The sequence below is a fragment of the Sparus aurata genome, chromosome 5, assembly GCF_900880675.1.
Source record: "Sparus aurata chromosome 5, fSpaAur1.1, whole genome shotgun sequence".
In the NCBI taxonomy this organism is placed as follows: domain Eukaryota; kingdom Metazoa; phylum Chordata; class Actinopteri; order Spariformes; family Sparidae; genus Sparus; species Sparus aurata.
In genome coordinates, this window is record NC_044191.1 from 22,399,531 (window position 1) to 22,427,430 (window position 27,900).

At 40.9% G+C, this 27,900-nt stretch overlaps 1 protein-coding gene across 23 annotated transcripts in view; it reads left to right on the forward strand.

Moving 5' to 3' along the window:
• Positions 1–27,900, forward strand: part of kcnt1b (potassium sodium-activated channel subfamily T member 1b) — an 81,111-nt gene that overhangs the window by 3,815 nt on the left and 49,396 nt on the right. For 21 of the 23 annotated variants that reach the window (XR_003984115.1, XR_003984116.1, XR_003984114.1 and 18 more), the window contains exon 3: positions 6,043–6,216. Coding sequence is in view for 19 of the 23 variants with exons in the window: in XM_030417665.1 (XP_030273525.1) it covers positions 6,043–6,216 (174 nt within the window). In the remaining 4 variants the exon portion in view is untranslated. Of the gene's footprint in view, positions 1–6,042; positions 6,217–20,222; positions 20,981–27,900 lie in introns of those variants that run through there. The other 2 variants (XM_030417672.1, XM_030417675.1) reach the window with 1 other exon arrangement.

A 27,900-nucleotide genomic window follows, 5' to 3' on the forward strand; every position in this document is an offset into this window, starting at 1 on the left:
TTTTTTTTTATTCCTTCTTAAATTCATGCCAAGCCTACATGGAATTACCCTTCATGGAACAGATACAAAACAAGCCTTTTTTTCCTCACTGTGGTTTTCCTTTGCACATTTGTTTTTGTCCCTGATGGGTAAATTGGCCTCTGGGGACTTCAATTCAAAGTAGACATTCTCTGCGGAACATTGATTATTTTGATGACCATCTATCTGTTACACTTATAATACAACCCTGAAATTGCCTTCAGATTTCCCATCACATTGATCCCCTCCCCTATAATTGGGCCCCTTCAGTCATGGCCATCACCATATATACAAGCAATCGGAGGTGTGTTATTGTAGCTGCCACCCTAAATTGTAGTGAAATATCTTTCTTGGCGCAACAGTGCATAGTAACACTTATAATAGGGTACACACATTCATCATTAAGTACTTGCTTGTACGTATGCATATTATGAGGCTACTGTTGCTCTATTTGCCACTATAAAGCCCCAGTCAATGTCTTATTCTGTATGACCATATTCTTGAACTACCAGGCCATTCACCAAGAGTTTTCCCCTGAATAACATCCAACTTACTGCTTATTGGTAATAAAGATGTTGTTGTACATGAATTAAGGGTTTTTCACACCAAGAATTATAACTAACAGCAGCTATGAATATATTGTTTCAAAAATAATTATTTCTCTAGTGGATGGTGGAGTGAGGTACCTTGGTGGCTCACTTGGCAGAGCGTGTGCCCCCATGAACGAAGGCTGTGTCCAACCTGTGGCCCTTTGCTGCTTTCTCTCTACCCATTTCAACTATCTAAGCTGTCCCATCTCATAAAGCCATACAAAGGCCACAAAAACAAGAATGTACAGTGTCTCACACATGTGAGTACACCCCTCAACATTTCTGCAAATATTTTATTATATCTTTTCATGGGACAACACTGAAGAAATGACACTTTGATACAATTTAAAGTAGTGAGTGTTCATCTTGTATAACAGTGTAAATTTGCTGTCCCCTCAAAATAACTCAACACACAGCCATTAATGTCTAAACCGCTGGCAACAAAAGTGAGTAGAAGTGAGTGAAAATGTCCAAATTGTACCCAAAGTGTCAATATTTTGTGTGGCCACCATTATTTTTTCAGCACTGCCTTAACCCTTTTGTGCATGACGACATCACAGAGCTGGTGGAAGTTAGAGACCTTGCGCTCCTCCACCTTCCGTTTGGGAAAGCCCCACAGATGCTAAATGGGGTTTAGGTCTGGAGAAATGCTTGGCCAGTCCATCACCTTTACCTTCAGCTTCTTTAGCAAGGCAGTGGTCGTCTTGGAGGTGTGTTTGGGGTCGTTATCATGTTGAAATACTGCCCTGCAGCCCATTTTCCGAAGGGAGGGATCATGCTCTGCTTCAGTATGTCACAGTACATGTTGGCATTCATGGTTCCCCCAATGAACTGTAGCTCCCCAGTGCCAGCAGCACTCATGCAGCCCCAGACCATGACACTCCCACCACCATGCTTGACTGAAGGCAAGACACACTTGTCTTTGTACTCCTCACCTGGGGCCTCATTTATAAAACTGTGCGTAGGATTGACGTCAAAATGTTGCGTACGCACAAAACACAGAAAGTGCGTAAGCACAAAAATATCCTGATTTATAAAACAGTGCGCACGCACGTCCTACACTGATTTCCCTTTATAACTCACAATCCACTCTAAATGTGGCGCACCTGTGTGCGGGTCATACCACGCCCATAGTCGCCTATGAATATTCAGAAAAACGCCCCCAATTAATATTCATTCATGACTGAAACCATGCCGAAAGCAGAGAGAAAGGCGAAGAAGCGCAATCTCACCCAGTGTGAGGTGGAAATTCTTGTCGGGGAGGTGGAGAAGAGGAAGGCTGTATTATTTGGTGGACACAGCGTTGGGTTGGGTCACCAATGCCAAAAAGGCTCTAGAGTGGCAGCTTGTGGCAGACAATGTAAATACTGTTGCCTCAGAAACTTTATGTACTGCTGCGACAAACCAATTATACCTCCTAACACAGTGGTTCCCCACCTTTTTTCCTTGAAGCCCTTTCCTTGCCTGTGTCCAAGACAAGCCAGGCCCCCCCAACCCGCATGCACTAAAAGAATAAAGTGGTTAATTACAAACTTTTATTTGAAAAAAATAAACAACAGCTATATTCTCCTAGTTTTACAATGGATATAGATACATTTCTTCCTTTTTGTGTCATCAGGTGTATCACACACAAACACACACACACACACGACCAGAATAGGCCTACCAGAGAGCAGAATAGGCCTACCTCATAGGGGTGTTGGTAATAAATAGCTTAATGAATTTAAATGTGGACCAAGAAATATGTTTCAATTTGGATTACAGAGAGTTTTGATTGGGTGTGTTACTGGGATTTTATGCAGTCCAGGGTATAATTGGCCATTTTGACTATTTTTGATTTTACCATTATATTTCACCTTAAAAACTATTTACCTTGCCTTGTTTGGTGTCATTATTTTCAGCACAACTTCACATGTGTAACTGTACAGTTATTTTTTCATTTTGACACACATCTCTCAACTCTCTCACCGTCACTGTCGGTCCCTCCACAACTTCCTCCTGTCCCCCAGCAACCAAATCACGTGTCTTGCCATGTCATTTTGTGATTGCTGGTGTGGTGCCTTTTTCCACCAATAGGAACGTGTTTTTTCGCTCGCAAACTTTTCCTGCTTGCCGACACTTTCGTGAGAGGAGTCCATTTTGACCGTCTCTTCCTGCACCACTCGCGCAGCAAACGTGACGGTAATGTTGACAAAAAAGCGTGCCGTACATTATTTATCATAAGTCGGGCTTTACTTTGCCTATCAACACAATTTAAAAACTGGTACACAGCTTGAAGGCTGCTCCAACACATAAGTCGGACCGAGACTCACTGAGGCTCCGTCTTGCTGCTACGTCATCTTAAATAGGTCACGTCATTTTGACGTGCCGGTGCATCAATCGACCTCAGAGGGTTGCACAAATATAACTTTAACCTCACAACCTCAGAACAGACAAAGTTGTGCGCCCCCATGTGATCTCTGGCGCCCCCCTAGGGGGCGGGAGCGGCCTCCAGGTTGGGAACCACTGTCCTACGTCTGGCATAACACGGCTAAAGGTTGGCTGGGATATCCCTGACCTGTCAGCCAATTCCCTCTGGAATGTGCCGGTTGAAACCCGAGTGTTGTGAGCACTTGAAGCGGGACTGGCACGGCATGGTCTGCGGGTGCTTCTCTCCAACACTGGGCCCATCAGCCACTCATCACTGTTGGCCAGTGGATCTTGCTGGTCTCTGAAGTTCCGCTCCCTCCATATCCTTCCGTTTGCCACATCCTCCAACAGTGCCAAAGCAGCCATTGTGCGCCATAACGCATTGTGAATACATGCCTTTATATACCCATCGATTAAGTAATATCTGCTACACATGTGAGAATAATCTAATTGATTAACATCACAAGATAATTATAGTCTTTATTAGTATGGCAACCAAACACAGTTACGAAGTGTTTTATGCGTTATGCATTGAAAACGGAGATGAAACGAAATGGTCTATATGATATAGGATATTAATATATTAAACTGCATTCATATCAGTGTAAACGTAATTTGCTCTACTGTTGTCTTACTATTGTTCTAAATCATATGTTTCCCGTGTGCACTCCAGGGAGTATGTTTGTTTATTCATTGTAGAAATATTTTTTTTGAATACATTTTCACACAGTTTCTCCCGTTTCTTTCTTCTGCCATCAGTGGCGCAGTTTCTCTTTACCCCAGTTATGTGCGTACGCATGAGTCAGAGTTTGCGTGGAGGACTGCACATTTTCCCGTCAAGTTCTCTTTTTATAAATCCCACGGTGTGCGTAGAGAGTGGCATAAGCCTTCTGTTTATAAATGAGGCCCCTGGTTGCCGCCACACATGCTTGACACCATCTGAACTAAATACGTTTATCTTGGTCTCATCAGACCACAGGACATGGTTCCAGTAATCCATGCATCATCTTTAAAGAGAGGAAGAAGCTTCCTTCTGGGACAACAGCCATGCCGACCAATTTGATGCAGTGTGCGGCATATGGTCTGAGCACTGACAGGCTGACTCTCAACCCCTTCAACCTCTGCAGCAATGCTGGCAACACTCATACATCTATTTTCCAAAGACAACTTCTGGATATGACGCTGAGCATGTGCACTCAACGTCTTTGGTCGACCTTGTCGAGGCTTGTTCTGAGTAGAACCTGTCCCGTTAAACCGCTGTATGGTCATGGCCACCGTGCTGCAGCTCAGTTTCAGGGTGTTGGCAATCTTCGTATAGCCTAGGCCATCTTTCTGTGGAGCGACAATTCTTTCTTCAGATATTCATTAGGTGCCATGTTAAACTTCCAGTGACCAGTATGAGAGAGTGTGAGGGTGATGACGCCAAATTTAACACACCTTCTCCCCATTCACACCTGAGATCTTGTAGCACTATCGAGTCACATGACACCAGGGAGGAAAATGGCTAATTGGGCCCAATTTGGACATTTTCACTTAGGAGTGTACTCACTTTTGTTGCCAGCGGTTCAGACATTAATGGCTGTGTGTTGAGTTATTTTGAGGGGACACTAAATTTACACTGTTATACAAGATGTACACTGACTACTTTACATTTTATAAAAGTGTCATTTCTTCAGTGTTGTCCCATGAAAAGATATAATAAAATATTTACAAAAATGTAAGGGGTGTACTCACTGTATGAGATACTGTATATAAAAATGTTGATGGTGGATTTTATCACAACGACAACAGCAGTGGCCAGCTAATCTTGGGATCACTTCCAGTGCCATATGAACAAGAGAAACACTCACAGCCGATATTCCTGGTACTTATAATAATGTTTTTTAACTGTAGTCAACCTGTTTTATGTAAGCCAATTGATGGCATTCAGGAAGTACTTTTTAGATGGTTTGATACAACAACTGAGCCTTGTTTATATATAAAACATAGTAAAAGTATAACATATTAGACCGCAAATTACACATAAAAGACACCATTTTACCTGAGACATACTGCCTTTGGTGTTGATGGCATGTCTGAAGTTCTTTTTTTGCCTGTACGGATGTCCTCTTTAATGATCGCTTGGATAATTGATATGATAATTGACACTTGTACAAAAGTATTAATACATTTGTTGTCAAAACACAACAACTCCTTCTCCTAACTCTTTATCTTTGAAGAATTTCATTAAACCATATCCCTCTGGGGTTTTTGTTTGTTTGTTCATTTATCTGTTCATTGTAGCCTACTGCAGGTCATCTTATTAATTTTTTTCTAAGCTGTCATCACAGCTGGAGCATGCAGTGCATGCTTGGTCCCACTGCAGTGCATGCTTGGTCCCACTGTTCACAGAACATTATCTTTCATCAGTGTGGACACTCACATTGGTATGATTAGTTTTCATTATAGTGGCTGTTCCTTGTGTGGATGGCCCTTTACCATCTTGATATGCCTCGCTCATTCTGGTGGCCTAAGCACTTCATGAGCACATACTGAGCAAAGCATTTGAAGATTGTAATTTCTGCACAACAGCTACTATCAATTAGTCGTAATAAGACTACAGCAGTTTATAAAATAAAAGCTGCATCTTTGCGCTACACAAACATAACAAAAGCAAAACATATATCCATCTTCAGTGCAGACTCTTGATTATATTCTGTCTCTGCATCAATGCAGAATGTTCCACATCTGCATCGCGATGCATCTTACAATGGAGAAATTTCCACACCTCTAGTAATTAGGGATTATTGCTAGGCTGCTGTGTGCGTGTGTGTGTGTGCGCACGTGCAATTAGCAGTAATTAGAAGGTTATGAAAGAAAACTCTTTAGTTAATGGCCCAGTGACTGTAGAATATGGTCATTCATTAGTAAGTCCTTATGATGACTAATAATGTGCTACACGTGTGCATGCTAATGAGCAGCTAATCAATGGTGAATATGTTTACCATACCTGACAGCTTGATGAGCTCCCCTTTTCTCCCTTCAGGACCTCCACTGAGACCCTGCAGAAGAACAACAGCAGCAACTCTGGCGTTATTCTGGACATCTCAGCTCTCAAGATGGCCCCTCTCGAGGTGGATACAGAGGTGCCTCCTCTTCCACCTCGCTATCGCTTCAGGGACTTGCTGCTGGGGGACCAGACATTTCAGAATGATGACAGGTAGCATGAAAAACACAGTTTATGTTCTACAGTATATGAGGAGCTGCCGAGGGCTATTCCTCGAAGGGTCTGTGTGTGTATGTGAGTGTGCATCTATACATCACACAGTATTAATTATCCATACAATGCAGGAGTTACTTTGTCCCGAGTGTTGTAGATAACAGTGGTTTTCCTTGAGCTGCCTCATCTAATTCCACTTGGGTTACTGTTTTCCTACATTTCCCAGAATTGATTCTTACGACATCTCCAGAGCGATGTGTAGGTGGATACAGCCATGGAAATAGAAACCATGATGTGAAAGGTTTTCTAGTGTAAAAAGTAAGAGTCTTGCCACTTGCTCAGACTTTGGACTACTCCTCAGTGTTGGATTTGACCTTGTTTAACAGGGTTAGGATTTATGAGGATTGGCACTAAAGCCGCTGATGCTGCGTTTGGCCAGTTATCCACAGAATTAAGAAAAACACTCTGAAAATAGGTGTTGAATGACAGTGTTCACTATATTTGTATTTTAATCCAAGAATGGTTTGTTTGAAAATGAATTTTGCTCTGAACTTAGCATAAAATAGCCTGTCCCTTGGCCCTTGACGGGTGCTAGATTGACTCGAGCGCTGGAGTGTTTGGGAGTTCAATTACTGCTGCGGTTGAAGAGGCAGACCAACAGATGCAGTTTGCTGCCCAAGAGGGGAGGAATTAGCTGAGCATGAGCCTCGGCTGAGTACTGTGGAGCTCTCCATGGTGCTGAAATGAAGCCATCTCACGAAAGGATCAGCAGACACATCAGTATTGGCTTGCAAAGAGCAAATGGAGAGCACTGCTTTGTACCTTAATTTCCTGTGGCCTTAAATCGAGAGTTAACATGTGAACCATTCCATGAACTTTAGCACATTGTCAAATCCACTTTAGTTTGTTAGTTGAAATGATCCTCTTGAGACCACTAACTATTGTAGTCCATCAATATCAGCAGCCGCCTGAGGGTGTTTGACATATGAAACACGGTTGATTTATGATCAGCCAAGACTGTATCCTGAGGGGCCGGGTTAGAGAGCTTCTTTATAAAGAAACGGAAGGAAGATGAAGGAAAAGACGGTGGTTGCACCATAACTGTCAGTTCACCTCCCAAAAATTGAAGCTATCCCTAATTTTTCAACCTGTGAACCTTGATTCACATAAAAGACAGAACCATGATCTGACAGTATTGTTACACTCTTTTCTTTCAATCAGTGTTTCAATCAGAATCAGGTATCTGTTACTTAGCAAACATCGTATTGACTTGTTTGTGTTAATTTGCATAGCTACTCCCGCCTGTAACAATACTGTTGATTTATAATAATAACATTGGGCGAATGTGACAGACTGCACATTGTGTGTGCGTTATCTCTGGACTCCAGGCTGTCAGCCGTGTTTCAGCAATGAGTAGATGACCTTTTGTGGATCCCTTTTGTGTTTTGAAATGAGCTCATTGATCTGTATCTTGTATGAATGGGCAGCGAATGTCATCACTTGTAAAATTTCATTTTGAACCAAGAACTTTGTGTGAAAGTAAATATTACATTCAGCTTTGCCACCATCCTCTGCTTCGCATTCTTTATGTTCCTGGTGACTCGACCTCTGTCTCGTGGCCTCCCTGCAGTAAATTGCTGTCAGTGTGTTTTATATCAGCGTCAACACATAACATTTAGACCAGAGGTTCAGTATTTGACTATTTCCTCCTTGCACGTTGGTCCCTAGTGAATTCTCGGTAATCAACTGCAGATGCTTATAGCTTTGTTATTGAGCCAAAGACAAATAAAGCAACACTGACTAGATAACACTACCTAATTACCATGTGAAATACAGTCAGCACAAAGTAACATGAGCTTTATCTTTGAAGAGACTGTTCACATGAATTCTGCCTCCAGCAGACCTTGAGATCAGACCGTTTGCCATATTTTTTGTGTGTCTGTGTGATTCTTCACAGGCCTCATGATTCTATAACACTTTGAATGCAAAATGATTCTCGATGCATCTCAGTGTATGGCAACCTCAATCCTCTATATTGCTGCACATGGCATTCAGTGAGTACTCCAATGATCAGACAGCAGTCTGCAAAATGAAAGCTGCATCTTTTCGCTACATAAACATTACAAAACGAAAACATGAATCTATCTGGGGTGCCTTGAACATTTTTTGTAATCTACGATAATATTGTTTTCACATAGCAGCTTTAAGATAAGGCATCTATTGACTCTGCTGCACACGCCTCTCTCAGAGTTGAATGGCAAAGTTGACAGCACTTCCTCAGATCTTGGCTGATTAGCTGGGCTCGCTGTTATTATTTATGGCTGCAGATGTTAGCTTCAGGTGAAAATGGGTAACATGACTTGTAATTGCTGTGTGGCAGGTGTCATGCTCAGCATAGGCCTTGTCTAGTTGGTGATTACCAGGAAGTTCATAAAATCCGACATTCTCCCCAAGTTGTCTGTTTAAGAAAACACTCTGTGAATATTTACTTTTACTCACAGATAATCTGTGACGTACCTCCTACATAAGTAACATTAGCTTAATGTCTGCCCACAATTGAAATCACGGGAGCAATGTCGCAACGTGACTGTATTGTCCGACTAAGGCCAGACAATCAACATAAGCTGCAGACTCTCGTTTATACTCTGTCTCTGCATCGATGCAGAATCTTACACGTTTGCCTTGCGATGCATCTTCATAAGCGAGAAATTTCCACATCTCTAGTAATTAGAGTTTATTGTAAATGCACACGGTAGGTCTTGTAACAGACCTTGACAGTAATTTACAAATCCTGCCATGAAAAACACAGCAGCCCTTGTTTGTTCAAAACAAATAGCCGCTGAAAACTACAGCTCCTCACACATACACACACACACACCTCTACACAATGTGCATGGAAGAAAGTGAATGAAGATGCAAATGGAGCAAACACCATTATTGATAGCATGTTATGGTGCTGCTCTGTAATTGCTCGTTTCCGAGCTCTGGAGTGGAAACGGAAGCAGACCCTGTCACTGGGCTTTGGGGACGCTGTATTTCTTGGTTGATGATCCTTTTGCATGCTCATGGTTTGTGATGTTGATTATTTCCCGTGCTTATGCCTTGTCGAGTGTAAAGCCTCAAAACAAATTAACCCCCAGAGGGAGTCTTATAGCCTCTGCACCGCCATTTCCCTCGATGGCCTTTTGCATCTGTTTTCTTGCATCCGTCTAAGGGGGCTATGAGATTAAGGTTGAAGGACCCAGGCATTCACAAAACATATTAACATAGCTAGAGGGGAGGATCGTGAGGCAGCAACAAGAGCAGTCTAATGCTCAAGCAAGCAGTAACAAAGACATTTTGACCTGGTTATCTTAACCATATATAATTACTACTGATAAAGTAGCTTGAACTTTACAGTTGAAAATATAGGTCTGCACTCCATTACCACTGTACACATATTTGTTCGGTACAGAGCCCTGCAAAAACAAACATTTACAGCAGCCTTTCCCGAAACCTTTGTTTCCACTTCAACAAAGGAGTGGGCCAACATGGTATATGTAACTTTAGATTGCAGGACTGTGATAGTGAATTTTCTAGAAAATCAATTAAGAGGCCGTTTATCGATTAAAAAAAACAGACAGACAGACCCTTATGCAGCAAATAAAAAAAAAAAAAAACAGTCACATTGTACTTCTTGACATTGATCTATTCCTTTGTTCTATAAAGTTGTTCCTTTGCAACATTGCCCATAGTGACTTTAAAGACCAGCTGATTTGAAACTAACATTGTGCAGCAGAATCTTCTCTTATTTCCTGTGGTGGCAATCATCTTGGTTTATGAGATAGCATAAACACTACACACTCAGCACACACAGGACCATCTCTCGAGGTCCATGAATTCGTCTCAGGATATATATTGTAATTGTAAACCGAGCCTACTTCCAAATACATAGCTGGGTAATATGGCTAAACTGATACTTGGTTGTTACCTAACCCTGTTTCATGAGAAGTGATGTCTTAAAGCAACATTGTGCAAAAATAGAACTGGTCATGATGACTGTAGAGGTTGCTGATTATATATGATCCAGTTTAACCAACGTATTTGATGGTGTGCGAGTTGGTACCATAAAGTGTGGCGCACCTCTCGCTGGAGATCATACCTACTCAGCCAAGTCACATAGTGCAAGAATACGTGTTCAGGGCACAGAGTGAGAATGACAGAGGCACTATTCTCCGTATTAAAAGTCTGCGTACCATCAAAATTATTATGAAGCTGTTATTTTGAAGTCCCCATATCCCAACAAAACAACAAACATAATTGTCCTTTGCAACAATTTAGAATAAACGCCCTTATTAAATGTGAAGGAGAGCCAGTCCCTGTGAATGCAAGATTGTTGCTGTGTGTCACAGTATTAAGGCAATAAGCCCTTCAATGCTGTCGTGCTGAGTGTGTGAGTCCCTGTGTTTTCGCTCTGTTCCCTCTGTGGATGTGGGCGTACAGTGTGGTGGGGAGCTGAAGGGAGCGAGGGAGGGAGGGGGGTCTCCCTCTAGAGCTGTCATTATCTCCAGGGTTGGGTGTCAGAGGGCCGCTTGGCTGTGTGGGTGCTGAAGAGGAGCAATCACGCTGAAGTCATTGGTCTGACAAGCATTTGGTCTGTCTGTGTGTCTCTGTTTTTTATGTGTGCGTGTGTGTATTGTCTATGCAGGTGCTCATGTATGAGCGCGGACACACCGGCGTTTGCACCTGTGAGTGTCTGATTATACATATCCGAGTGTACATACGTGGGCTTGTTTCTCAGTCTGTCAGCCAGTGGACGGGGGAGGGTGGGATGGGGGGGAAGCAGCCTCAGTCAACGTCAGAAATAGAAACAAACCCACCAAACAGTTTTCTACATGCCGACAGGGTTGGAAACAGAAAGAGCAGCAGGGAGAGAATTGGTTCCATATATCTTTCCTGTTTAATCTTGTTGAGACGTTTTCTCCTCTAATCAAGGCGGGAGGCTGGTGGGAGTAATGTCGACATAATGCAGAGTGTTAATTGGTTAATAAATCAACTTCTAACACTACTTGTGTGTCAAATAGCAGCTCTTGGACTGGTGACTCCAGCACTGACGCATGTTCTGCTGTCAAGCAACAGCTAGCCTCGGACATGCATCACTCTCTCTTTGCTGTGAAAATCTTCTGTTTGACAGCTTTACAGCAGCACAGAAGGGTCCTCAGTTTTAGCTCGGTAATCCTCTATTTCTGAGTGGATCTAGATCGATTGTGATAGATTTCATTAGCTCTAGGTTTTTCCCTGATCATTTACTTCAGGTATATCATCTATTGATATAAGGAGATGAGTTACATCTCTTAGAGGTCTCTTATATAATTTTTTTTCGGTCCAGATAGACATTATAGAATTAAGCTTCAAGTAGAATTAAATGTCCTGTGACAATAATTGTGCACTGATAACGACAGCAGCTGTTTGTTTTTACGGATCTGTGGCAGAAGTGACTGCTGGGATTATATGCCTGGATGATTTGAGCGAGTTTTTAGAGCCTGATGATATGATAGAGCAAAAGGGGCACAAAAAGGGAAGAGTAAGATGGAGGAGGTGATGGATAGGAGGAGAAAGGAGGCAGTTGAGTGATGAGTGGCACTGATATGAAGATGATGATGCGGGTGATTAGTTCCAATAAGTCACGGAGGACTAACAGTCTGAGTGCTGCAGGATATGGACACACTGTAGCTTCATATCAAAATCAAGCTAATTTTAGAGGAGGAAATTCATATTTATCATACATTGAAACGGAGAGCAATGTCACAAAGAGTCACATATACAGTTGTATATAGGGCTGCACAAATTATCCATATATCATTGAAATTGGAATATGGCCAGATGCAATATCTATATCACTGAAGCTTTTATTTTTATTTTTTACATTTTTATATATAACCTGGTGTACAAATCTTGTCCTCAGATTAGAGAGCGAACAATGCTATATTGTTGCCCATCCCAGTATTAGGAGGTAGCTGTTGGTCTTTGCCGGATCCCAGTTGAGCATAATTTAATGTTTTTTTCAGAATCTGGTTTGTGCAAAAGTTTTATTTTTGGTAGAATTAAATAAAAATGTAGAAATGGATTTTGGTGAAACGTCACTATTTTCAACAAATATTTGGTTTTAGTGCGTGACAGAGGCATTTCAACTCACGTAACTTTTTTCAAAGACAGTCCAAAATGTTTAAATCTGACAATTTATCTGTTTTTAGTTATTTTCATGCCTTTCCATCCTGTTTGCAAGTTTTTGGGTCCAAAGTGCAATGATCTTGTAAAAGTAGCTTAAAGGTCCAGTGTGTGTTGGATTTAGCAGCATCTATTTGTGTGGTTGCAGATTGTAACAAACTGAATACCCCTCATCTTTCACTCCCCTATGATGACCCTGCCAAAATGGAAGGTGTCTCTAAAGACAGTACTTGGTTCGTCCGTTCTGGGCTACTGTAGAAACATGGTGATGCAACATGGTGGACTTAATGGAAAGGCTTAATGCAACCCTGGAATTCCACTGGTTGCATGTACGTTGTGGAATGGCTCCGCTATTGTTACTATTACTATTACTACTTACTATTGTCGCTATTAATTCCTAGAATTGTTGATAAAGACTACAGTAATGTACTGTCAGAGTCTTTTTGTTCTAACATATCCCTATTTGGGTGCTTACCTGAAAAAATATCAATATCTTTTCACTTATATACCTACTTTCATAAAAAACACCAATGCCAATCTGTGTTTAATTAAATTTGTGAAGATAACCTCAGTTATCTCGGTTATAGGAGAAAGAACAGCTTGGACTATGAGACATTTTACATCTCAAGTTGTGACCCCACAGTTTCCAAACGCCATCTCATGTAGAAATCTGATGTGCTTGAAAAGCAGAGTGTTGTTGCTGGTGACATGCACGTCTCCACTTAGCAACCGGAGCTCGCAATTTCAGACCATAGGTGGCATTAGTCACCATAATCAGCAAAGAGTGGGTGGGTGACACTTAAGGGCCTCTAGTCTTGTTCTCATGTTCTCATCAACACCAGAGTGGCAGTGTCTCTTTGACGTGCTGTTGGTTTAAGGCCCATTGTTATCAGAATGAGGCAGAGGCCCCAAACATGTTCTCTGTTTTGTCACATTCTATGGGGATTTGTGCAGCCAGTGAATAGAAACTGGAACAAGTAAATAGTGAAAATAAGGGGACAGCCGAGGCATTGCATTCCTGAAAAGCTTAATCTGGACAGTGCTCCATTTCAGTAATTTCCTCTCAGTGATTCCTCCACAGCGTTAAGGGGAAATAAATCTGAAAGCGGCACAACATGTGTAAGCTGGAAGGAACTAGCTTGCTTTTATTAGCCTTCAAATCAAATGATTGGGAGCATTTCAGTACCTCAGCACACTCAGAGGGGTAGATCAAATGGGACAGATGATTAAAGGTAGGCAGCAAAGGGAGAACGAATGTGATGGGGTTTGCTCCGAGAAAAGTACCATTTATTATACCCATTAGAATTTGTTCCTCTTCTGGGCCATTGCATCTTTGTGCCTGGAAATCTCTGGTGCATTGGCTGTTTAAACCCCACCATGCTCTGCCGTGCCAACTTAATTAACTTGGTGGAGTTGGCTTGTCAGACTTTAATAAGCAGCAGTGATGATGGAGGCATTTGGGTGAGGTTTTCAGCTGTGTAGAGGGGATTCCAGTGTTGCGGCCAGATGTGCAGCATCACACAGAGGATCATTCGCGTATCACATAAAACAATTCATTCCATGAGATCAAAAGAGATTTAGTGAAATATGCAAGACCTAAATACTGAAGCTGCATTTGAATTGTAAAATATTCACTTGGTTAGTTACACAGTTTCTGCCTTGATTATAATCGTCTTAAATGGTAACTAATTATGACTCACTACTGTCTCTTATTTGCATATGTATAGTCCTAAAAGCTGTGAGATGATTTTATCCGCAGTGCTGAACCCGTTTGATTTTTGCCTGGCCAAGGTAATCTGCAAAATGTTTCATAATCAATGTAGCTGCTCTGGTTCACTGATCAGGGATTTAAAAAAGAGCCCATCAGCAGCCTTTTCTAATAACACAACTGACTGCCTGTCAAGTGATGTGCTATTTCACCACCTACTGTCCGTTTACTTCAGCACTGCTAGCAATTATTTTAGTTCATTTCCCTAATATGAGTTGTAAATGCAAAGCATTGTAAAGGTTTACAAAATTATTAATCTTTGCATGCCTTTTTGTATTTCTTATTTTAAGAGATTAATGCACATTATTGTAAAATTGCTCTTGTATAATTCTTACAGGCCTTTGAATTCCCTAAAATCCGAGCTAGACTATATACACTATACTGTCTTGATGTTGAAAGATAAGCACAGTATTTCATACAGTTTTTTTAGACCAGAAAAACACAAATGTAATACAAGTACAGCTTACCTGGCTGTTTGAGCTAAGTGAAAGGGACTGACTCCATTGGTCATTGTCACAACTTTACTAATATTTTTCTGTGTTCAAACCGTGTCAAGGACCCCAAAACCGATAAACAGAAAAACAGATCTTGACTTTCAATTTAAATGAAACATCAAAATTCATAAGCCTGATTTACTTTTTTGTCAAGTCAAATGATAAAATAGTTTTGCAAAAACATTGTATATCACTGCTGATTTATGAAAGAAAATCTGCAATTTTGGGAGATAGTGAGTAAGGAGGCCATTATTCAAACAGTTGAGGTGCAAAGGATCAATACTGTCCAGACTGGGCTCTCTGTGAGTTATTACTGGAGAAGAGATATAAAGTTTCTGCTGCTGTATTAAAAATGTGTGCAGTTGTAGACATAGTTAGAAAAACCAACTTCCTGTCGACGTCTATATTCACGGGCTGGCAAATAACAGCTGATTGTCCTTTTGTTAATGCAAATAAAGAGAACAACATCACTGCTTTCTGGTGCAGTGTAATGCTGGGAACTGTTCTTTTATTCATGAAGCTGTTGAACATGGCCTAATAAAAAAGACTACATATTTCCTGAGAAGTTTCAGAGGGAAATGGTATTTGTGTCTGAAACCACCGAAAAAGAGCCCATTGGAAGGCAAAGCGTATAAGTGCTGCACATTTTTCTGCACACACTGAAGTACTATTTTGTCAGGCTTCAACAGAGACTCTCTGATCTAGGTACATGTAAGAGATCGAAAGGAATTATTTAATGCCCTCAGAAAATTAGACTACATTTTGTTTTCTTTTGTTCTGAATAAAACATTTGCTGTTCCAGTTTCATTGTTCACAAGTGAACATTCACCCAGATATGTTCATTTTTGGCAGATAACAACAAGGTTGTGACCATTAAATGAGTAGTTGAAACCTTTTGCACAAAACAGCCTTTGGCAAAACCGCAGTCGTCGAGCAAAAGCATCCCCGCGTGTGTGCGTGCGCGCTGATGGAGTGCGTGTGTACACTCCTGTGTGTAGCCTGCCAGTGGCATCGGCTAGACTTCTTCCTCCTCCCTGGCTATGCTGTGCTCAGACAGACAGCTCGCCCACAGCAGCACCAGCTCACTGCCTTAATTTGTTTTGACAGAGGAAGCTTTATCACAGCTCTCGATGCCCATCTGCAGCACGGAGCATGAAGCTGAGGCGCGCCCAATGATGGTGGTGCTTCTTGCTGTGGAGGAGAGGCCTGGTTGCTCACCAAGAATTTAAAAATTACGTGGCACATTAAGTTCACAAATTATAGTCAAAGAAAAGGAAATCTGTCACTTCTCATGTACGTCTCTATGTCAAACCTATGTAAATTAGCTCTTATATATTTTTCATACAGCAATATGATCATATATATTTGAGAAATGTCCTCACCGCCTCTTCCTACAATTTTCAGTGTGACACCAGTGGCTCTATGACACAGTGTAGCATTTGTCAGCTCTCAAAACTCAGATTCCTTTTTTTCTCTCTTCTCCTGGCTTGAAGTTACACATCTTGCAGAATCTGGAATCTATTCAAGTGTATGTGCCAAGCATTTCAGAGAGGAATGCTTCACCATCTATACCCCAAGCTCAGCTAATAGGCTTCACTGCAGTGCTCTTTCTTTGTGTGTTACATCCCTGCATATTACTGCCCCCCTCAAATTCCAGCTTGAGCCTGAAATAATGAATCTAAATGCCTAATGTGAAGCTGGAGTCAGTCAGTTGGAAGCTGGGGGTTTCTGCAAAGGTTCCAGCGCTCTGGCTACAAAAGAAATAAGCTGCATCCTGTAAGAACATGCCTTAAAGATCAGAATCATTCACCAGAGCTGAGAAATATTAACCAGCTCTAAATAGCTAAATGTATTCTAAATTCATGTCTGGCAAGATGAAGTATGAGCTGGCAACTAATATTGAGCCAGTGTTTAATTAATGTAAATTTTAATCATGTTTTAAAGCTGAAAATCAATGCAGATCCCTGGATTCAGTCTTGGTTATTTCAACTGAAAAATAGACAGAAATGTGAAATCACTGTCACTGATTTACACTTATTTTTTGCCTCATTATACCATAATTTGTCAAAATTGTCTCTGGGTGGGAGGTTGCAGGTTCCTCACATCTTGTTTTAATGTACTTGAAGCTAGTGCAAAGGTTGAGAAGCTTGCTCAAGGGTGCTACATTAGTACGACCTCATTCACTGGATAGAAAACCGAGGGCTATACTGCCATCTGTGTCATTAGCTCTACAGTGCAATAGGTCGGAACTGGCTGGTGCTCGTTTCTTGTAGCACATTGTGTTTTCTTACTGCTGCTGTTATCAGATCAGACTCACACGGGCTGCAGTTCTCTACTTCACCACACAGTGTCTCTGTGCTCAAATATGTGCCTCAGCACCTGTTTTCTGCTATCATTCTCTGGCATATGTCATCTTTCCACCTCAGTGCATTAATTTGCTTCTTTTTTATGACTTTGATATTGTGTGCACTCAACTGAACCCGGTCCATACCCCCGCAAGCACTTACAGAACAGACATTGTCTCCTCAAGAAATCTGTTTTTTCATCATTAAATAATACCAAATTGTACTTTGATCAGCATATTGTTTTTTGCCATAAATACAGTGGCAAATTTGATTGACTTGATTGATTTGTTGATTAAAAGAAACTGGTTGCCTACTATTTTTTTACAATGGATTAGGCCTAATTGTTTAAGTCAGCCTTCTTCAACCTGCTTTTAGGTGGTTCCTTGTTCAAGCACACCTGATTCAAATGAATGTGTAACTATCAGATTTCAGCAGAGCTTTGTGACGAGTTCATCATTTTTAATTGAATGTGATGGGAAACTTCTAAAACATGCAGAATTGCAGAACACTGGTTTCACTAATTTTTCAAGCAATAATGTCAAACATTGGCTGGTTCCACTTTCTTAAATGCAAAAATGTTCTGCTTTTCTTCTATCCTTCTGTCATTTAGGATAGCTTAATGAAGAGTCTTTAGGTTTTGGACTGTTGTTTGGACAGAAGAAACGATGTGAAAACGTCTCTTTGAACTCGGGGAAATTGTGATGAGCACTTTTTAAATGTTCTTTTCTTAAATACTTTAAATATAATGGTTTGTTGATATTTCAGTCGATATTGGCCTCTCATATAAACCCGTATCTGCATAAATGTTGTTTGATATGTGCCAATGTTAAAAAAAAATATTTTCAAGAAATAAGGGTGCAGATAAAGATGCTTGGGGTAATTTAAGTTCACTGCTTCAATGCAAAAATGTCATTTTAGACAGTAAGTCATTGTTAAACCGTCAAATATCCTGAGTCTGTTAAATATCTTTGTTGCAAGGCCTAACCACATTTGAAGGATCACGGCAAAGAATTGGAGTACTTCGGCCAATATATCGATATCAGAATAGTTTACTCCTTAAAGGGGCTCTTTGCAACAATTTACATGTATTTATCACTTTTTATTGGCCCTGTGTGAACGAATTGTACCGTGGCATGAAAAATTAGACCTTCCCTGTTTCTCTCGGTTGCCTGGCTGACATATTCAGTGCATAAACTAATGACCGGCTTCCAGCACAATGCAAGAGTTCCACAGAGCCCCTTTAATATTGGTAACCGTTATTAATCTTGAATTAAAGCAATCCCAATCTGCCCGACCAATAAAATGCATTACAGTTTTAACTGCTGGAGAATGTTTTTTTTGCAATTAGGGTAGAAGGGAGGGTGCAGAATACCAGTATAGTTATTTTAAACAGAGAAAGTTGACTTAAAGCATACACAATATTATCATCAATGTTTTTACAACCATGTTGTTGCACACACATTGACAACTTGGGGATAATCACTACAACTAGAGTCTGTTTTATATCAGGAGCTGCTTCTTCCCAGGAGGTCAAAAAAAAACCCCAAAAATATAAAAGATAGTAATAGAAAATAAAGATACATTTGAGCAAGCTACTAACCCTGACTGTTTTCAGGATTAATTATGCAACTCGCTCTTCACAGGTCCACCTCTCTAATCCCAAGGTTTCTATCAACAGATAATTTAATGTGTTTCCTGGAGCTGAACTCAAAATGCCATGTGCACTGAATGTAGATTGTATTATGTGTTTCCTAAATGCATTACTAATGGGAGCTCAGCTCATGTGGCTGCTCTGGCTACATTAGAAATAAACTGCATCCTGTGTAAGCACATGCCTATCTGTAGATCTGGATCATAAACAGGAGATGAGAAATATGAGCTGGCCTTTTCAAATCGCTGCTCTGAATTCATGTCGGGCTCAAATGTTATAAGCTGGCAAAAATATTCTAACTAAGAAACAGCGGGAGACACATTCGGAGAATCCATGCATTGTCTTTTGACCTGTTTTACAATCTGCTTCCTGGTTGCTAATGTAAAAAAAATCAGCTGCAAGGCTACTGACCCATCTCATGTTGAGTTAAATTCAGAAGTTCTTTAACGCGTGTGCTGCCAACAGCTTATACATCATGGCAACTTACAGTAGGGAGGTATTCCTCGTGATCCAGTTTCTTTGATATTCTCCTCAAATTGCATGATCGTTATGGTGCTCCACTTTCTCCCACTTTCCAAACGCCTGCACGTCAGACAGAATAGAAAACAGATGACCCACGGCTAATGGATGCACCCTAAGTTGAACTGACTGTTATGTTAGCGGTAGCCTGGTAGAGGGCTGTTTCCCACCCTCTGTCTGATGTGTGCTGTGACATGCTGCAGCTCTTTGTCACAGTGAATCACTAAAACCAAACAGGCTTTTTGAAAAGTACAATTGAAAGAGGATTTTGTGTTTTGTAAAAGGGACTGTCCCACATGTTTCATTGTGTATCTTTGCCTGTTACAGTTTGCATTCACTTCATAGATAGAAAGTGTAACGGCCGCTTTAGAAATGTGCTGGATTGGAAATATGCAGAATTCCTACGATTATTTAATACATTTATGAGAGTAGATTAGGGCTGCAACTAATGATTGTTTCCTTTATTGCTTAACACTGCTCTTAGTGGTGTTGCGCCACCCCCCCTTACCCACAAGCAGACAAAACCACCTCTTTGTGGAGTGCTCTGTCCAGATTGGATAAAGTGGACAGGGGTACCAGAGAACTGCCTTTCTCCTTTACTGCATGAGCAGGAGGAGAGACATGGGGAACTGACCAAACACTATATAATCATCATTATTACTGGAATATAGAGCTACTTAAGATTTATTTTCTAAAGAAAATGAGGCTTACAGCAGCTTTAACCCACTGATTATTTTCACAATTATTAAGTGACATCTACAAATTACTTGTTGTCCAACCAACGATCTAAAATACTTTATTTAAAAAAGACTTTAATGCAACAACAACAAAAAAGTGGCAAATCCTTACATTTAAGGAAGAAGAAACAAATGTTCTTGTGTTGCAGTCCTTGACATGATATGTCCCTGAAGAACTGACATTAATTGGCAGGTGTAACATTATGTCTCATGCAGGCTGTACACCCAGAGTCACGTGTGTTTCCATGCAAACAGGTGTGATCATGCCATGAGCTGTTTGTTTGTCTAAAAGCCACCTGCTCATTTGTCTGTGGCGTCTCATCACTCGATGTGTGTGGGTAACGATTGTTCAAGGGAGCTGAGTAGTGAAGCTCTCTAGACCGTGCTGTCGGCTTGATTGACATGATCTTCCATCCAGCAACTTTTTGAATTATCTGAGCCGTCCACATCTTCACAAACCACATGATGAGCAGGTGATGAAAATGATGAGTGGCGCGTCTGTCTGATCGATAGGAATCGCGGATCATTACATTTGTCCATCCTCGGTTATGTAAGCAGTTGGGGAGCCCGTTGGGTTGGCCAAGCGCTTGACGTTGCATCGTGACGACGCGTGAATCTAAGACGCACGGGGACCTCACATCTCCATCAGGGATGGAGGAGCTCTCGATAAGCAGGAGGACGAGCTGATGCTCCTTTCACTGTGTCTGAGGACCCCGTGATGCGGCAGGGAGGGAGACGCCCCCCCTCCGCCTTCGCGCAACACCAGTGACAGAACCGGGGATGCGGTTTTCTCCGGCGGCGTCGGTCGCTGAGTGAGCCCGCCGTGTTCTGACAGCAAGAGAAGGACGCGTATTGGCCGCTCTCTTCTGGAGGTAGCACCCGGGGAGGCAGAGAGCCATGGCGGGCGCTAAGCTGACGCCTTCTCCCTCGGAGATCGACCCAGACGTGAAGACCGAGGTGCAGAAAACCCCCGAACCCACCTGGGTCAACCCCTCCAGTCCTCTCCGGACCATGGGCTCTTTCGGGAGCGATGCCGGCCAAAGGTAGCCGCCGCAGATCCGCAACGAAGTCGCATGTTTTCTGAACGCAGCTCGCCTTGCGCACATGCAGCATCCGAGAAAATAACATGATGCCTCGAGCGCAGGGTGCACGAAGTCTTCCTGATAACTTGGCTTGTAATGATACTCAAAAGTTGCTCCGCGATAAATCATTAGCATTGAATCTGTCCACCTGTGAATTGTAACATGATCGTTTAGCGTCGGGTGATACAGGCTATATTTTCTCCATCGGGGTTAAACATTAACACCAGCAGTGTGCCTCTTTATGACTCAGTTTCACGACAGATAGCTGAATGATTGCCTCTGCCGTCAATCATTTCTTCTCTCAGCATCACTGGGATTCAATTTATGGCTGCAGTGTATAGTGATTACATAATTCAGAGCATGCTGCATTCCCATTACAATTTTACGAATCCTGATGTTTTCATTAAGGTGGCAACAGTCTTATTATAGGACTGCATTCAAGGCTGAAGTTATTTTAGACATGAAATGAACAGATTGATGGATGGAATTTAAATGCAAACCACAGGAGAGATTATGTTGACGTACGTTTATGTATTTATATGTGTGTGTGTGTGTGTGTGTGTGTGTGTGTTTAAAAAAAAAGGCTACATTGTATTTCAGCACGTCTGCATCACTTAATAGAAAATGCCTTCATCGTCAGGACACTCTCCCATCATTTGGTAGACAAATTAGATTGTGGTGTGAGCAAAATGGGCTCAACCTATAACAACTGAGGGAGACTTAATGTTTTTCTTCCCCCTCTCAGTGAGACAGAAGCACTCTGCAGAAACGCTGGCATTGAAGCTCAGATTGGGACTCTTACCCGCAGGTTATATGAGGTTGGTTTGGCCGAAAAAAGAGAGATTCGCTTCTTTGGCAGTGTTTCAGACACCACTGCACAGCCAATACGATGGTGGTGCAGTGTGTTCTCACCCCTCAGTATTTACAGCACACATTTTTCATGTCAGTAGTTACTTGAGGGAATTGATCTTTTTTGGTATGAACAGAAATCTGGAATCTTTGAACGTCTGCTGTTGCATTTATCTTTGATTTGTTTTTCTTTAGTTATCACACTCAATAACAAAATCGACAACAATGGCAAGGGGGGGGAAATGTGACACATCTTTGCCATACAGAATGTCGAGTTGTCAAAAATAGTCTTATTATTATACGTGATGCAAAAATGTAGTCGAATAATCTGGCTAATTACAAGGGATTATTACTTAAATCATAGCTCCGAGGCTCTTCCCTCTAAAGTCGATTTAAATATTAATAACATGCTTGCTTCCTTCCTCATGAGCAGCTCAAATTTCCCATCAATAATAGAGACCCATTGAGAGAACTGTCCAACACAAATACACAAGCACTTTTAAATGGTATACGTATGTATGTATCTATCAACACAATCCAACAGCAAACTGGATGCAGACGCCTGAAAGACTTTCTCCTGGGGCAAATTGTCTTGATCTTAGCTGCTATATTGTGGATGAAAGACCTGCCAGGATTATGTGTTACAGAGATGACAGTGCTAGCCTATACTCATAGCACAGAGGTCATATTGATTTTTTTCTTCTTCTTTAGGAAATAGTTAGGAGGAAATAAAAGAAATATCCTGCACTTTTGCCAATAAATGTAAAGTTTGAAATTGCAATAATGTGATGAAGGTTCGTAATTACTACTTTTCATCACGTGCACCTATAAGATGATGATGATAATTGGAATGCAAAGCTGTCACTTCTCAAATGTTGTTCATCCTACTATGCAAATCCTACTGTTCTATTCAATGCAATTACTGTAATTGTTCAGTTAAAAATGCAAAAACAAAGATTTCAAGACATATTGAGTTGCCTTTTCTTGACTCTTGACTTGATGTTTGCATCATTGCTAATGATAAATGTAGATTTGAGCTTTACAGGACAAAACAGTCAGGTTTTTGTAGCTAATTATTAGCCATTGACTCATAGGATAGATTAGTCGATTATTCATGATAGGTATGTATTATCTGAGGATGGAACATTAAATTTTAGGTATGCACAGTAGATATCAGGCAAATAGATTAACAAGGTTAAACATCAACACAAGCAGTGCACCTCTAATTTATTGGCCTGATATTGGAAAATGTATGTTACCTGCTGATTATTGGTATCTGTGAAATTATATCCAGTGAATAGAGACAATAATACTTTGCCACATTGCTTCTATGGACTTAAGAGGCACAGCATCTACGTACTCTGATACAATACAGTGTTTCCTCTACATTAATTTTCGGGAGTCGTGGACCACCACAATGAGAACAAAGTAAACCAAATATCAGTGCTGAAATCATTAAAGCACTAGAACAAACACTCAACAGGGATGGACGTGGAGCAAATGCCACCTGTCAGCGATGATGGAAAACTGCCACCGAGGAGAAACTGCAGCAGGTGGCGGTACAGGCCTATACAGTTGGTTTGCGATCCGCCAATAAACAAGCATAGCAGGATATGCATCCGCAAGGGTTCCAAGAGGAGGGAAAAATTGTAGGAGATATTAAATCATTCACCTTTCCTTACTTCTTCGTAGAGTTTCTTACCCTCAGGTAAGAAAAGAAAGTACTTTTTCATTAAAATGCGAAACTGTCGGGTCATCAGTTATCTAAACATTATTACACGGCTCTTGTTAATGCTGTAGAATGCTCTATTCACATGAATAGGCCTCCCCAATGTTCGATGGTCAATTACTGCTAAGCATATTTGACCGTTGTCAAGGAAAGTGGCCTTTTTGCCTCTGATTCACGTATTTCGTAGCACTCCGCGCTCTAAAATCTTTGCTCCGCAAGTAGTCCGGTCACTTTTCACCCCAGCGTCCTCGGTCGCTAAGCAACATCAGCTGATCTATAGTCTACTTAATATCGAAAAAACGTACTGCTAGGCCACTAGTTTTAATGAGTTTCACATTAACTTTAATATTCTTGGAAATGCGGTGATTTCAACTCTTGGCAAAAGGCTGAGTTGTCGTGACCGGTCAAGAAAAGAAAAAGAGAGGAAAGCAGCAAAGAGGGAGAAGCGAAACGGCATGACAAATAAATTGTAAAAAGACACACAGTGTCAAGGTTTTTTTTCGTGTTGGCAAGTAACCGTGTAATAAGCGGGATAATGTATAGAACACTTCGCGTCGGGGTCCGGTTCTTTCTGTCAGGACTTATTTTCCCGATAGTGACCGCCATTCTATACATTGTCCCTTACGTATTGGCCTTGAGAAGCAGGTGCTCATCGGTTATCTGTTTTCATTCAAAATGCTATATAAATGCCATCAAATATCAGCATTAGACAGCGATCATGAAAACATTGTACAGGGAAGACACTGACATTAAAACAATAAGTGATGATGCTGGCAAAGAAGCCAGCGCAGCTCAAAGATCTCATCAAAAAATAAGGAATAACGAACATTCACTGTGACAGGTGCAGTGATGACAGTGACGGAGGTGACGAAGCTCATGGTGTTGCTGGTAAACTGTAGTTTGTTTTAATGATGATTGCAGATCTGTTAGAGTGATCATATCTTAGTCAGTTGACAACTGAGAGCAGGTTGGCCGCTGATCGCTTTTAAGAAGCTGAATTATGTTGACTGAGGCTTTACTGCCAGTCCAGACTGTTTGTATGAGGATCTAATGCACAATGTCTGCAAATGGATGAGGCAGTTAAACCTAATGCATCCAGACTTGAACACTTTGACCTTTTAAGAAGGGTTAGATTGGCACTTTTGATAAGAAGTTTAAATAAAAAGGCTTGCCTTGGGTTGTCACTCTTGTCACTCTGCTTACAGAAACAACAAAATAACAGGTTTTGTTATATTTCTGAAGTCCACACCAATCTCCTGCTTGTCCCCTGCAGGCTGAGAGGATGTTGTCGGGAATCGGAGCGCTTTCTTGGTTTTGAAATGTGATCAGCGTGGGATTTGTGTCCAGCTGGCTTGAGAGAATAAGAAGATGTGGAGGGGAGGAGTGACAGAATCAATAGTCTGACCCATCGTGCAAAGCGGCCTATAAAGAGTTAATCTATTTCTGAATAATTTACACCACTTGGGAATCCCTTTTTATAATTGTGTATACAGGATCGTCTATACACTATTGACTGAAGGCAGTAAAGAGGCCAAATGAGACTTGGAGGATTGTCAAGAACAGAGGGATTGACCATCTTTTAAACACAGGATGTGGTCAAAACAGACAGATTCATGCAGATTTATTTTGGCTTCATACAGCCATGCCACCACATTGCCTGTCTGAGGAAAATCTGTTTGAGTAACAGACATTTGGTTTTGCCTCTTGGTGTGCAGTGAAGTTGGAAGTGTTAGCCACATTCTCATTGAGGCATCACCAGTTTATTACACAGGATGATTTTTTGGATACAGGCCAACAGAGTAGCCACTTTATAAAAACTGGGATTCTGGATTGATTATGTGATTGATATGCAACAGAGACTTCATATTTGCTGATGTTTCAGCAACACTGAGCTTTCCACAGAGCTTAACACATGTCAGTCAGAACCACTTCTGGTTGTAGAACTTGTGTTTTTTTATCCTTAAGTCTTGTGCAGTCAGCAACGCCATCTCAGTGTCAAAGCTACACAGCAGACTTTGTCATAGGCCATTCATGTTGTCCACTGTTTGATTGAAGCTTTAATGGATTGATTGAATAATTCATTTTTTTTTATTTATGTTTTTATCTTTAATTCTTCCTTTAATTTAAATTAAATGGATTAGGAAAATCTGCGACACCGAGGGAGATATCATGTATCAAAAGCCTGCTTAAGGATGTGAAGCCAAGCTATAATGGGTACATGATATGTGCTTTAGACAATTAGCCACTAGATCAAGCAGAGGAGTGGATTAGTGTAGGTTTTTTAGGAGAGATCGGGAGGAGTCTCTGCGATTTATCTGCAGTCATATTTAAAGGCACCTCTCCTCAGCCCAGAATATCAGTTACTGGTAAATTAAAGGGTAACTCCACCAATTTTAAACAATTTAGTTTGTTGTGGATCCTGAGGAAGCTGCATGTAATATGACAAATTGCCTCCAGTGATGTCACTCAGTGTCATTGTTGCATTGTGGGCTCCAGGTTTTGACAAGCAGTCCACAAATCTAGTATTTTACTCTTATAACATTGTTGTCAACTTTATAATTCCACACATTCTTCCTTTTCAGAACTTGGCACCTTCACTGCCTACAGTGTGCTGGATGCGCTTTGTCAGATTACATGCAGCTTCCTCTGGAGCCACAAAAGGCTTTGTACTGCTTTATTCATTTATATAGTAGTTCTCCTCAAGACCGGTACAGCAATTCCTTCAAAATTGTTTTAACGTTTAAAAAAGAAACCTTATTAAACCAATTGAGCCTTCACACAGATTTTATGAAAATACTCTTTGCTGAATTTGCTGGTTAATTCTTCTGTGCATCAAAGGCATCTTATTTAGGTTACTCTACTCCCACACGCCTTTTTGTTATCCCACTGCAGACTCTTTGAAGCAGTTGTTCTCTTCAAATGGTGCAGTGCATGATGCATCGCATGCCATAATTTAGATTTAAGGGTGAAAAATAAAACTGTGAATATCCTGTAAAGTCTTTATCACAAAGTTGAGGTTCCCCAATACTGTACATTAGAATTTGTTTTCTTGTCAGCAGTAGTCAAAGACAAGGATGAATGTAGATTACTCCTCTTTCATCATCTCTAGTCTGATGCTGTTGGCCTTATTATTGTTTGTTAATGCATGATATTGTGTATGCTTTTTATCAGTGGATGTTTTATCCATCAGCTTTCCAGTTAATTTCTTCTACACATTCTTTTCAAATCGATTACTGCTCAATTACATACTAGCAGTATGTGCAACAAGAAAGTGAAATGTTCTACAATTACAGCCAAAGTCCTCCTCCCCTTCATCTGTTTATTCATAGCACCCCGTTTTCACAGAACAATTATGCTTTCATTTTGATTTGAGCACCAGCGGTTTAATGAGGGGTTTTAATGTGGTCCTTGAGGTAAATTACATGTTGTCCATCGTTATTGTTCATTAAACCAGGAAGATGAAATCTGTCAGCAGTGCACTCGAGAGAAGAAACTCGAAAATAACGAGTGCTCTGGTTGCAATGCTTGCACTCAAACAAAATGAACTTTTAAAAAGACATCAGGAGAATCGATCTAAGGGAATCCTAGAGGCCTTTAATTAAGTCTCTGTAACACTGAGATACTGTGATTATGTTTGGCTGTGTGTTGTATATAGCAAGTGTATACTGTATTTATGTAGCACTTGAGTCCATGCAGAGGCCAAAAAATCAATCAAACCCATCGCCTTACACTCCTTCTCCTGCTTCTTGAGAGCATCAGTTAGCAGAGAATCAATTAGGGGGCTTTAAGAATGTGAGAATGAGGGATAAAATGAGCAAAGACACCGAACCAAGGAGCTCACACAGTAGGTTCTGGATGTCAACTGAACTAAATCTAACTCATGCTCAAGAAAAGACTCACAACCAGGGCTGTGCAGAGAGCCGATTAGCTCCAACACAGACCTTCAAATCTGAGTGGAATGCAGGGAAAGGAAGGACTGCACTCTAATTGGATAATATTCTCACTAGATAGCTAATTATAAGGCTGTTACCAGTGAGCCTGTAATATTTCTGATGAATCCCTGGTACACAATTACGTCATCAGTAACATGCACACGATTAGAGCATTAACAAAGTGCATCAGTATAGTTTTCTATCAACATATTTCATGAGATTGTAACATATCCAAAAGTTCTCATAATCATATTGATTTGAATGGGATCTAGAAAACTAAAAAGAAAGTACATTTCTCATTTTGTGCAGGAATTCGAGCATTAACAGGCAGAAGGAACACAATGTTTGTAGCCCATCCAGTGAATTAAATA